The 13418-nt window shown below is 36.2% G+C and overlaps 1 protein-coding gene across 1 annotated transcript in view; it reads left to right on the top strand.

The window, feature by feature from the left end:
* Positions 1-3361: 3361 nt before the first annotated feature.
* Positions 3362-13418, top strand: part of syn2b (synapsin IIb) — a 61126-nt gene continuing 51069 nt past the window's right edge. Inside the window, exon 1 of the mRNA XM_060858147.1 lies at positions 3362-3934. Within this exon, the coding sequence (XP_060714130.1) occupies positions 3570-3934 (365 nt within the window). The 5' untranslated portion in view covers positions 3362-3569. The remainder of the gene's footprint in view (positions 3935-13418) is intronic.

Genomic DNA, 13418 nt, shown 5'->3' with positions numbered 1-13418 from the left:
TTAAGAAATCCAGGGTACCACAGAGATAGAAGAAAAGGTTTGGAACTCTTGTACGCTTATTAACGTATGTGATCTTAATTAAAATTCTGTGTGTTTGTTTCTTACATTTCATGTCTACACATTAAAGACAAAAAGAAGTGTCTAAGGAAGTTGTACATCCAGCTACATCACTAATGATACGTGTAGTTGATACGATAACAGGATTGGATGACACCTTGTGTAATCGTCAAGTACGTAATGCCGTACAACAGAAACAACTGAAAAACTGACATTTAATAGAGACGTTCTCTCTGTAATTTTTTTTTTGTTGTAGTGTGGTATTTGCCCACAGTACACAGTGGGTCATAAAAGTAATATCTTCTGGAAAGAGTAGATGAGTCAAAATGTTCAACATGAGAGTTAAATACAAAGATTGTTATTCATTAAGTCTTAAAATTAAATGCCTCAATTAGCAAGTGCTAAATTTGCTTTCATCAAGACTGGCCAGTATCAAATCGTCTTTGTGGCAAAATTAATATGTTTTTGTACCAAATAACCAACTAGTTTTTACCACTATCTGTCCCTAGAGAAAGATAGAAATTCTATCATATGCTTTTAAAGTAAATGTTCACACTGTGGAATTTATCAACTTCTTCTGACCTTTTAGAAAGAACAAAGTTTGGCATTTCAGTAGATGTGATTAATGAGAGCTACCAAAATCTAAACACATGCCTGCAAATTAGATTTCTAGGAGTGTGTGAGAGTAAAGAAAACAGACTGAAGGACACAAGTTAAATCAGTAGCAGCCGTCTTTAAAGTGGAATATTTACGGACACATAGGATCAGGTAGGAGGTGTGGCCTAGAAGTTGAGGGTATAATTGTAATATTGTCTTTATATTGTAGTTAATTAAACTGTTTATGTACAAATAATATAAATGATGCATGTATAAATGGACCTTGTTAATCAGCTTTTAGCACAATTTTCTTTAAAAATGAAATTCACTTTTAATTTGCATAACATTTGAGCAGCTTTATAAAAATATATAAAGGAGACGAATGACAGGAAAGGAATGTCAACATGTAAACTTTAACATTTTGTAGTCTATCACAGAGAATAGACTACTATACTACATATACAACATATTATGAATAGTATCATCAATGGTGTCAAAAACTGCACTAATATCAAGTAACACAAGAACGTTGACACAACACTGATTAGAGGCCTGTAGCTGGTCATTTCTGTTCTATGCTGAATGTTAATCCTATGTACTGTAGGTATGAGAATAAGTGCTGTGCTGTAACCTTTATTAGGATCTAAGGGGGGTTAATATTGGCCTATAGATGGATAACCAACAAGGTTTAGTTTAAGGTTAGTTTTATTTTTTTATCAGGGGTTTAATAACTGATAGTTTAAAGGATTTCCTGTATGTACACAGACTGACTATTTAAAGAGTCTGTGTAAAACAAAACCAAACAAAAAATACTTATTATTTAGAAGAGGTTAGAAAAGGTTTAAAGAAAGTTAAGGGATCAGATATAGTACACAAGTTGATGAGTTCCATGAGGAAATTAAAGAAATTAGTTCAGCCTTCCTAGGAGGAAAAATGTTGATGGTGAAGAGGGACGTTCTAATCGCTGTTACGGTTATATGATTACCTACATGTTTAGTTATGAAATTGCTTGGCTTTAAATTAATATCGTTAAATTTTCCTCTGATATTTTCAGTTTAGTTATTTTACATATTGATAGGTGTGCATGCTTCTGTGGTGGACTTTTTCCTAATTACTAAAGTATTAAATAAGAATCTCAGGCTGTTTTCTATTAGAGTAGAGAGATACATTGATCTGGCAGCACTAAGAGCTTTTCTAGAGCTCTAGAGAGTCTCCATCCATACTGTCTGGGATACTACCAATTTAGATTGACAGCATTTACATTCCAGTTTTCAAGTGAATTGAATGTCACTGTTCTCGTACACATAAATGCAAACCACTTACAAAACTTTCTAAAAAGGTCACAAACAATAAAATAACAAAAGGATAACTAGAGTCATCCTCTTCAATGCAGGTAAATCCAGTAGTCTAGCATGTCAGCAGCCATAGAACACACACCAACTCTTTTATATAGAATCGTTTTGGATTATAGTTTTTTAGGATTATATAGAATATCTTTTGGATTCCATTTTTTCAAGTCCTTAATATAATTAAACATGTAATCGGCATATATGTTCACTCATCGGCAGTTATATATGTCATTATAAATCAGTTATATATAATATGTTATACTGTAATACACTGTAATGCTATAAAACTGTAAAACTGTTATAACCTTCATTACAGTATACTGTATGTACATTTACACAAATGAAGGAGTTCATGAAGGATACGCATATAAATTCTCCTGCAAACAGTTTACAAATAAGTTCATTTTTGTCCAGTTTGACAAACCAAAATGAATGTATTTTCCCAAATCTTTGGTTTAATATTTTGCATGATGCTTAACTGGCATCATTTTGCATGATGCTTAACATGATGCTATAAACTTAGTGTCATTTACTAGAATCATAACTTAATTCAAAACTATTGTCTTGGCTGATCCTCATTTTAGAAACCTCTTTAATTTACTTTTATTCATTATTTTTTCTTATATTCATTCTATAAAATACTGTAGGTATCTATTCACTTTATTGTGCTTTACAATGATTACATTTTTGACAATATGTCTATATATCTCATTTTTGTATGCTGCATTCGGATAATGGTGTTATTTAAATATGCTAGTCAATACAAGGAATGTATCTCATGTCTATTTCAAACATTCTGCTTAGAGGGAATCAGTCTGCTTTTATGTTTAGTTTTAGCCTCAATGTATTGTGCTTATAAAATCTATGCATAAAGAATGTAATTCTAGACATCCCACAGCCCTGGGAATAGAAGGGGTTAAATAGTGTGTGGAATGAAGATGACACAATATTTGTTTTTCACAGAGCTACACTACCCAGAAGCTAGAAAGGATGAGAAGAGACGCTCCGCCCAATTAATTTTGTATTAATGTGTCCCCAAGTCCCTGTAGGTCACGTTGAAAAATAAAAAAGAAGAAAAATGATTTGGGGGACTGGAGATGGGAATGCCATCATTAAGGAGTAGAGGAGGGTAGTGCCCCCGCTTATGTATTTTCATTGGAAACCCCTACTGCAAACATTGCAGTACGACACAACTACGTCGGTCATGACGCTGCAGAGTGAGAAGGGGAGGGGTAGAGTGTGTGTGTGTGTGTGTGTGTGTGTGTGTGTGTGTGTGTGTGTGTGTGTGTGTGTGTGTGTGTGTGTGAAAAGAGAGAGGGAGGGGATGTGAGAGAGAGGGAAGGCTGAGGCAGAGCACGAGCATCTCTCGCTCAGGCTGTCAGAGCTCAAGCGCACAGGGAGCAGAGGAAGAGAAGCAGCATTTACTCATCATTAGGAAATCCATTTCAATAAACCCTTATTAGTAGTAAGTTTTACAGAATAGTGATTCAGGAGGTCCATCTCCATAAACACCTGAGCAGCTCTTAATCAATCTCCACCAAGGTTTAACCTTCACCAGTCGCAGCTATGAACTTCCTGCGCCGTCGCCTTTCTGACAGCAGCTTCATTGCCAACCTTCCCAATGGCTACATGACTGATCTACAAAGGCCTGATCCTCCTCCACCTCCTCCACCCAGCGCCGGCTCTCAGCAGGCCCCGTCCTCTTCTCCTGCTCCTGCTACAGCCACCGTTCCTCCTCCTGCTGCTCCGTCTGTCTCCCCAGCCCCTGAGCGCCGGCCCCAGGCTGCTCCATCCAGCTCTGGCTTCTTCAGCTCTATCACCAATGTGGTGAAGCAGACGGCAGCCTCAGCGGGACTGGTCGAGCAAAGCGTTGCACAGTCTTCCAAGAAGTTAAAGGTGCTCCTGGTGATTGATGAGCCACAGAATGAATGGTTAGTACACTCTATACCATGTCTAGTATGCAGGGCTGTTTTTTTTATCCTTTTGATCTCTGCTTGTGAATGACCTTTGAGAGTGTGCTGAAGTGGATGAAAAGCAATTCACGATTAGATTGCTTTAGTCTCCTATTGTTTTTTTTTGCACAAAATAAGAAAGATCTGGTGGATCTAGTTGATCTTAGTGGATTAAAACTGACTTTGACAGCTTGAGATTTGTAAAAATTGTAAAAATAAACATATTTGATGTCGACTGCTTCTACAGAATTATCTTATGTAAAATTATGTGCATGGTACATATATTTGTTTAATTGTTGTTGTCAGTAAATTGTCCTTGATAGTGTTGATGAAAATGAGTGGTGGTGTGTTGGGTGGGAGGTTCACGGCACCACTGAGGCCAATCCTGGCCAATTGGATGCTTCCTTCTCATGGGCTTTTAGATTATTAGAAAAACATTCATTGGTCCTGCTTACCATTCTGCTATTGAACAATAACATCTATATTGACAAGTGTTACTGGATGAATGTGTTATCATAATATTGAGAAATACTCTGCATATATATGATCTGTCTATTAATGGTGTTCGTTAGAGAAAAGCCAGACATCTTTCTATCCAAGGAAAAAGAAGCGACTGTTTTTCATTGGCACTATTGATTTTTCCTTCATGGATCATTGTGCAGAGCTTTTCACAGGATTGGCTGTGATAGCTCACCCACTTTTTGAAAGTAATCTCTGCTGGACTCAGTAAAGCATCCATGTTTATCTTCCATTTTTAAAGCCCGAGCATACATTTCATTTATATTTGAATAACACTGACCTGCAATCAACACGGTTTGAGTGTTGCATTTGATACCAATGAAATTCGCTGATACTCAAAGCATTTACGCATTGGTTTTTTTATTCTATTTTAGAAAATCATTATAATTCTTAACAGAATTAAGTAGTATTAAGAGATATGAGACATAAAAAATGTCCTCAGAATAAAATAAATATTGACATCCCTTTTAAAAGCCTTATTTTCCATTAACCCAGGGCATTTTGAGTTATTGTTTTTTTTGTTTTGTTTTTTGTTTGTGAGACATCAGTATTTAAATTCTCATTTAATGGCAGCTCTGAGCAAAAATGCTGTATGATTAATGTTAGATTTACTTTCAGTTACTCTCCATTTAAAATGGCCCTTGGCTGAATTGTTTTGTGCATTAAAACCTTGTGTCTCCTGCAAGGTTTCAATCTCTGAATTAAGGCATCTCCTTCTATATTCAGGACTGAATACAGGACAGGAAATGTTTATTTATTTTATTTTTTTTTTTACTATTTTAACACTATCCTTATGCATATCAAGAACATTAAAACCAAAATCTCAGTGGATGTTATGAGGCAAGGACATGTAAACTTTGATCATTTTAGCCACTACCCTTGAGAACCTCCTCTGTGTTGATGTAGAAGGACGGAGCTCTAGAGGCCTGGTCATGTGATTAAGTGATAAAAAAGGATGTGGTGAATCATCCTGCTCAGCCTGGGGCATGCTGCATCTGTGCCGACTGTGAACTGTGTGGGAGGATAAATGCACAAGCATGTGTGCATTCGTGTGTGCATGCGTGCGTGTGTGTGTAAGTGCCTGTGTTTGTGTGTGCACGTGTGTCTGTGTGTGTACCTTTAGTTTGTGCACAAGTGCATTGTTGAGTGGGAGGGGGGACAATATCAGGAATTATTCTCTCATTTTGTGTTCATCACATGTATTAGCCTTGACATGAATGTTGACACACAGTCTGCTTTTATTTGCATCTCTTTTGGTGTACAAAGGGAGCAGGTGCTGTTGGAGCCTGTCTCTCTTATCTCATCCAATAGGATGTAATTCAATTAAATTATTTAAATATATATATATATATATATATATATATATATATATATATATATATATATATATATATATAATTATATAATAAAGCTGAGAAATGATATATCAAGAAATTCTAAACTGAAGATAGATATATATATATATATATATATATATATATATATATATATATATATATATATATATCTTCAGTTTAGAATTTCTTGATATATCATTTCTCAGCTTTATTTGCTCAAAGGTGAACTAATAACTTCAACCAGGTTCACCGGCTCACAGGCAATATTAATTTGTCATCCTTTCTCTCCAGACATTTATCAATTCGGCAGTTAATACTTATCCTTAATTAGCTTTTGATCTCAAGTCAGTGTGTGGAAAACAAGAGAAGGCATTATCATCATGGCGGAATGAAAAATATGATTGATGAACGAACGACATGCATTTTATCAAACCCCTTAATAAGGTCAGATAAGCTGTTATTTTTTTTAAATGTCTAGAATACTGGATGTTTCTGGTTCTATTCTTGACATATTACTGATTGCTTTATTTCAGCAGTTGGATAATACAGACCATTTACCTAGAGTCAGTTGGCATATCAAACACGACACCCTAGGAAACAGGCTGCTTGATTTTTTGCCAGCAGACTAATTTGTGTAGGTGCTCTACACACTATACCAAAAACCTGCAACAAGAAATACTTCTTATGCTGGACTGCTCCTTTAAATGGCAGATTTCTTTGTAGCTGTGATTTTAAGGCTAAGCTCATATTGTAGCTTTAGATCCATAGTAACATACTTGTACCGTTATTGTATGCACTTAGATTCCACTCCAAGACACATGCCAGAAAGAACTCATTCCCAAAAAGGTTTAAATATCGTAAGTAAATACGTTTAAAACTAAATAAATAACCTTGATACATTTTTAGTAAATTAATTTTTAGATGATTTAAATAATAGTATCACCCGACCATTTGGGTTATAACACCTGTAACAATACCAAGCCAAGGTCTATGTGACCATGATTACCATTTAAAGACATCCGGCTAGACGATAGTATGACCCAGCCATTTGGGAGATACACAGTTCTTACACTCAGTATACTTTTAAAGTGAAACTCCATTTAATCTACAAAGAGGAAAAATGGTATAAAATGTTTGAGCAAGATTTAAAACTGTAATGTCATTGACTTTGACCTTGACATGGTCCTTGATGCCAGATGGGCTGGTTTGAGCTTTTCAGAAATTATTGATTTCCTATGATTTTTTATGCTTAGCAGCTGATAATTTACATAAAAAAAATCCTCTGAGCAGCAGTTCTGTCATTGGAAATGCCCTATTGATGAGAGGGGTCAGAAGTCAATGGCTAGAATGGTTTGACCTGACAGGAAGGCTAGGCAACTCAAATAGCAACACTTTACTCTTTACTGTGCAGAGAAGAACAGTAAAGAACAGTAAAGATTCTTCAGAGAAGAATCTCAGAATACACAACATGCTGAAGCTTGGGGAAGACACGCTACAACAGAAGAAGCCTATGTCTGATTCCGCTCATCAGTCAGTCAGAAGTTACAGTTGGCCTTAAACTGGAGTCTTACTGGCAATTGAGTGAAAAGACAATGCAATGTTCTTCCAACCTTTAACTCTGCCCACTTTAGCCTCAGACTCCTGATGCATTTACATTTATGGCATTTGGCAGATGCCCTTTTCCAGAGCGGAGTACAAAAGTGTTTTGAAGTCTATATCAATGAATACATTGGGTGTAAAACTCTCTTGGGAGATAATATAGAAACAGACGAACATATAAAACAAACCAGTATAAAAACAAGAGCTAGAAGAGGTAGGTCCTCACCCGTTGTTGAATATGTACTAGCTGATTGGATCAATGTAGAAGTGTTACCAATAATGTGACCAGTCAGGATATTTCTAAAGTTAGAGTAGATCAAAAAAACTTACTCATCGTGATATTTTCAACTCTAATTGTGTCTCCGAATTTTGCACAGCTTGATATAGCAAAGTCATAGATCACGTTTATAGTTTTTAAGTATCGTGCTTTAAGTGTTTAAAGTTTAATGCCAGAATCACTTGTGATTTACATAATGCATTGTGCGTGTTTTTTTTTTTTCTTTAGAGTTTGTGTTTAAAGGCTTACCATATAGCTCTTTGTCAGTGTCTGCTACTGAAATGATGCTGTCATCTCTGATGAACAGCCAACCGTAAAAAGCTTTTAAATCAGCCCGAATCGTTTACTGTTACAACATGGACTGGAAGAAAGAAGAATCACACTATTCGTCTAGTGATCTTAAACATCTATGTGTGAAGTAAAGCCGGCACAAAACATAGCATGAATGAATTTCACCTAGCCGGAGGCTACCTAGCAGTACTGTCTTGCCCTTTGCTACTTAACCAAGAAAGGCGGAATATCGTTAACATGCTAAATGATGCAGAATTTGTACATGTGTTCTGATAGCTTCCTGCTAGATGATTGGACTGGTATAGATTTTCTCATGCTGTCCATCAATGTCAGTTACTGATCTGATTTAGGTGTTTACAGTCAACAACCAGAAACCAATTGTAAGAATTAGCGATATTCATGCTTCAAGGTGCTCAAGGTCATAAGGAAATTCTCTCAGAAATTTATTTATTAGATTTCTATAAAGCTGCTTTGTGACAAAGTGAATTTTGTAAATTGTGTTAAAAATTCTGGGGCACGGTGGCTTAGTGGTTAGCACGTTCGCCTCACACCTCCAGGGTCGGGGTTCGATTCCCGCCTCCACCTTGTGTGTGTGGAGTTTGCATGTTCTCCCCGTGCCTTGGGGGTTTCCTCCGGGTACTCCGGTTTCCTCCCCCGGTCCAAAGACATGCATGGTAGGTTGATTGGCATCTCTGGAAAATTGTCCCTAGTGTGTGAATGAGAGTGTGTGTGTGTGTGTGTGTGCCCTGCGATGGGTTGGCACTTCGTCCAGGGTGTATCCTGCCTTGATGCAAAATGACGCCTGAGATAGGCACAGGCTCCCCGTGACCCGAGGTAGTTCGGATAAGCGGTAGAAGATGAATGAATGAATGAATGAATGTTAAAAATTCTATACAAATTAAAACTAAACTGAATTGAGATATCTCATATTGAATTTGCCCACCACCTGAAAATACTTAATTTGTTATTTTTTTAGTAAATTGTAATAAAAAATGTGTCTACTTCAGAAGGAAAGAGTACGTATCACTTCCAAAAGATTGCTGTTGTGTTTGCTGGTAGTTTTATTTTAATATCTCAGGAAAGATCCTGAAAGTTCTGTATTTACCAGCTAGGACATGGACTTATCAATTTAATACTAATGCCATTAACCTTTTCTGTATGCAGCGTGGTGTGAGGATGCTTGTGATACTGGTGATTATTAAGAGCCCTAGTTTTCTGAACCTTTTAATCTGAGGCAAATCTGGTCATTGGGATTAATCTTATTATCTTCGTGTTCATTCATTAGTGTCATCACCATGCAGATGTGACATTCTGTAGTATGTGTTTATGATCATAAAGCCCCTTTAGTTACTTTAACTACATGTAATTACAGTCCATTGAGTGATTTAGAGGGATATTTTGACCTTGAACCTAGCAACTGTTTCTATTCAAATATCCCCTTTGGGGTTTGTAATAATACAATACCTCAGACGAATCAGTTTTATATTATTTTATGAATAGGTACTGCATAATATATACAGTATAGCATTACTTGTCTGTAGGTTGTTGTTAAAACTGTAAAATCTTGATGTTGAAAAAATGAAGTATGAAGTTTAGGTTTGACAGAAATTCATATTTCTCTTCAATTGAATTTTCAGTGAGTTGCTTATCTGCCTTTCGGAATAGAGTATTTTCATTTTTAAAAAATCTCATTATGCCTATAGGCCTGAAGCTAAAATCCTCTTTATTCTGTTAACATATGTTGTTTTTATAACCACTGCTGATTCTGTTTAGAATAATAACATTCAGAGCTGTCATGCCTTGTAAAAAGCACACTCTCCTACTCTGTTTCTCCTTATGCTAACATTGATCTTTTGTATCCTGTAGTTTCTTACACACTGACATTTTCCCTAATGTGAATGAGTTGCATCACTTGCTCAAAATAGTCTAATTTTGTCAGTAATGTTTGCAGAGAAAATGAGAGCATAGCATAATGAAGTTGCTAGCATAACCATTCAAAGTGCAGTTACTCTCAAACATTCAGTTACTCTCAAACAATAAATCTTTACACAGATCACTAATTGATTAACTAATTTTACACAGATCACTGATTGAAATGTAACCTTTTATTGTCATCAAATTAAATCTCCCCTGCTACGTGACTATGTCTAAAAATGCATGCTAGTTACATGACTGTTTTAATTTTTTTTCAATGATAGCTTGTTTTTAGACTATTTTCTGTGATACTAGCAAACTTCAATAAGAAAGTTCTGTCCAGACTGTTTTAAACTGTTTTAAAAGAACTTCCAAATAAATACGATAAAAATAGATAAAAAAAAAGAGAGGAAGCATGCAGTACATTCTGTGCTGTCAGAGTGCAGATGAAGGTCTTGGTAAAGTTTGAGCTTTTGTCTAGCAGCTTTATTCTTCACCCACAGGTCAGTGAGTATGCCATTCTCCCTGCCATGATTCAGCAGAGGCTTTGCCTAGAAATTGAAAAGAAAAACTTAATCATACACAAAAACCACACCTGAATTTACAGTAAAAGGTTTCAGAAAGAAAGGACATATTTATATTCCTAGCTAATAGAGTAAAGTTAAGAACTGGAACTTAGTAACAGTATTAAAGTATTAAAACAGCATTTCCGAATAGGTTTGTACAAATTCTGAATATCTCACTCACTCTCACTCATTTTCTACCGCTTATCCGAACTACCTCGGGTCACGGGGTGCCTGTGCCTATCTCAGGCGTCATTGGGCATCAAGGCAGGATACACCCTGGACGGAGTGCCAACCCATCGCAGGGCACACACACACACACACTCTCTCATTCACTCACGCAATCACACACTATGGACAATTTTCCAGAGATGCCAATCAACCTACCATGCATGTCTTTGGACCGGGGAGGAAACCGGAGTACCACGAGGAAACCCCTGAGGCACGGGGAGAACATGCAAACTCCACACACACAAGGCGGAGGCGGGAATCGAACCCCCAACCCTGGAGGTGTGAGGCAAATGTGCTAACCACTAAGCCACCGTGCCGCCCCTTCTGAATATCACCTAGTGGAATTTTATACAATTCATCTAGCATAATCTTCTAGTTGTTTCAGAGAGATTGGAGCAGGGAACCTCCTAAGTTTCTCTTATCTCCAAAATTTTCCAGATTCGATAATATTGAAGTCAGGTGATTGAGCTGGACAGGGCAGATGTTAAAGTTCATACTGGTGCTCCTCAAACCAAGATTGTACTAGTTTGGCTGTGTGAATTATCATATTGAAAAATGGTATCATTGTATAGAACCAACATTTTAACCATAGGAGAAATTCTGATTACTCCATGTAGGCTAATGATGGGGCCAGCAAAATACCAAGAAATATTTACCCAAATCTTCACAGATCTACCCCCCACGTATGGCAGCTGGAACCAGACAGTCCAGATTGTACATTTCCTTTAAATGTAATTTCATTTAAATGCAGCTTAAATCTTTGGAATATTTTAAAAGTGTTATTTCAAGCTGATTGCACTTGCATAAAATGTTCGTTCAAGGTCATACCACACATGCAGATTTTCTTTTTACTTATTACCAGATGTTGGCTGAACGCTATAAAATAAGCCTATTTTGCATTTTCGAGAACGTGAAAATAGCAGTGCTTGCATTCTGAAGCAAACATGATGACTTAGTTATACTGGCAAGAGCATATAAGGCTGCTTCACCACAAATGGAACTGCCAGATATAATGTTATAGGAATCTAGCAAAATGGATACATCAAATCAAATCAAATTTTATTTGTCACATACACATACATACAGAGTACGACATGCAGTGAAATGCTTTGTTACGCCTGTCCGGTTTTCAAACATAGAAAGGAATGGAATTAAGGATAAAAATAAAACCAAAAGTAGGTAGATAAATACAAAGTATAAACTATATAAAATATATGAAAATATTTGTATATACATAAATGCGTAGGGTGGTATAAACTATATAAAATATATGAAAATATATGTGAAAGGATATTGGCACTACAAAATTAAAAATGCTTTTGTAATTGTCCTTAAATTGTCCATGTGCAGTATGTGCAGTATGTCCTTATACTATGTGCAGTATAAAGCATACACCCCAATGTGTAAATTGGGGTGTATGCCTTATAAAAAAAGATGGCAAAAAACAAACAAACAAGCAAAAATAAAATACATTTTATTTTTAAAATTTAAATTAAATAAAAAAAGAAAAGAAAAAATATTATTCTGCTCGCTATTTCATACTGCATGCTGCAGTTCGATTTCATGCTATCTGGCATTGGTTAAGTAGATTGCTATGGTAACACTACAGAGCCAGCCACAGTTTGTTTTGTAGCTGGAAACATTTAAGAAATTTGTGTTGAAAGATTCAGTCATCTCTATAGTATTTATATAATCAATGGGAATGAAGAATATTTTGAGTTTGAAATCTGAGGTACACATTTACTCAGAATTTACCTCTCCATTTTCTAAAGAGCTCACTATAATGTTTAATTGACATTGTTTAAACCTTTTCCTCTTTGTTTGTCTGTCCAATGGCAAATGAATGAAAATGTATTGTTGAACCCACATTCTCCTTCACCAACAAAGCAAAGAGAATCAATGGATTTAAACGAGAAGGTCAGTGAAGTCATGAATTTAAATTACCGTGCTTTGGCACTGACAATTTTAGGCATATAGGGCAGATTAAGAGATACCGTGTCTGTCGTAAGCTGCCTGTGCAGTAGATACAACTGTGTAGGTGTGCTCCCATCAATCTTTCAGCACCCACACACTCATGGAAAGTGGATGACACAGGAGCTGTCTTTCAGACCCACCAATACTCACACACATATATTCTAATATAAACACACACAAGACACTGTGATGTATCATCAGCCTCAGGTCAGTCACGTACCCACTTCTTCATGCTGGAGAATATGTGTAGAACCCTGACAATGCTGCCTTGTGGTTTACAGCCCACTTTGACTACTGATTTAGCGCTAACCTGCTTTTGATAGATGTTTTCTCTACCCATACATTTCAGTAAGGCTTCAGAGAATATTATCAAGCTATAGTGTGGCTTTCTGGGAACTAGATTTTATTCTCCAGCAAGACAGGCATTTTATTAAATAGTAGACATGATATACAGCCCACGGATGTTCCATTTACAGATAGAACCAATAAAAAGATCCATCTTTCATGTGGCATAGTGGACACCAAGAGTGGTGTCATTCCTGCTCATTCAGACTGATGATTTGTGTTAAAATTATTACATTTTGCTTAGGGATTTTTTACCATATTCACTAATTCATCTTTTGGTGACATTTACAATTGCTTCTTTATAGCTAAACTTTTATTCAGTTATTCTATTTACATGTATATTGTAAAATTTCATAGTTTTCTAGAATATTTGTTAATAGCCTGTGCACCTGTCTTGTCTGGTCTGTTTTGTA

Source organism: Tachysurus vachellii, chromosome 22 (assembly GCF_030014155.1).
Source record: "Tachysurus vachellii isolate PV-2020 chromosome 22, HZAU_Pvac_v1, whole genome shotgun sequence".
In the NCBI taxonomy this organism is placed as follows: Eukaryota; Metazoa; Chordata; class Actinopteri; order Siluriformes; family Bagridae; genus Tachysurus; species Tachysurus vachellii.
This window is presented reverse-complemented; position numbering and strand designations above follow the sequence as displayed.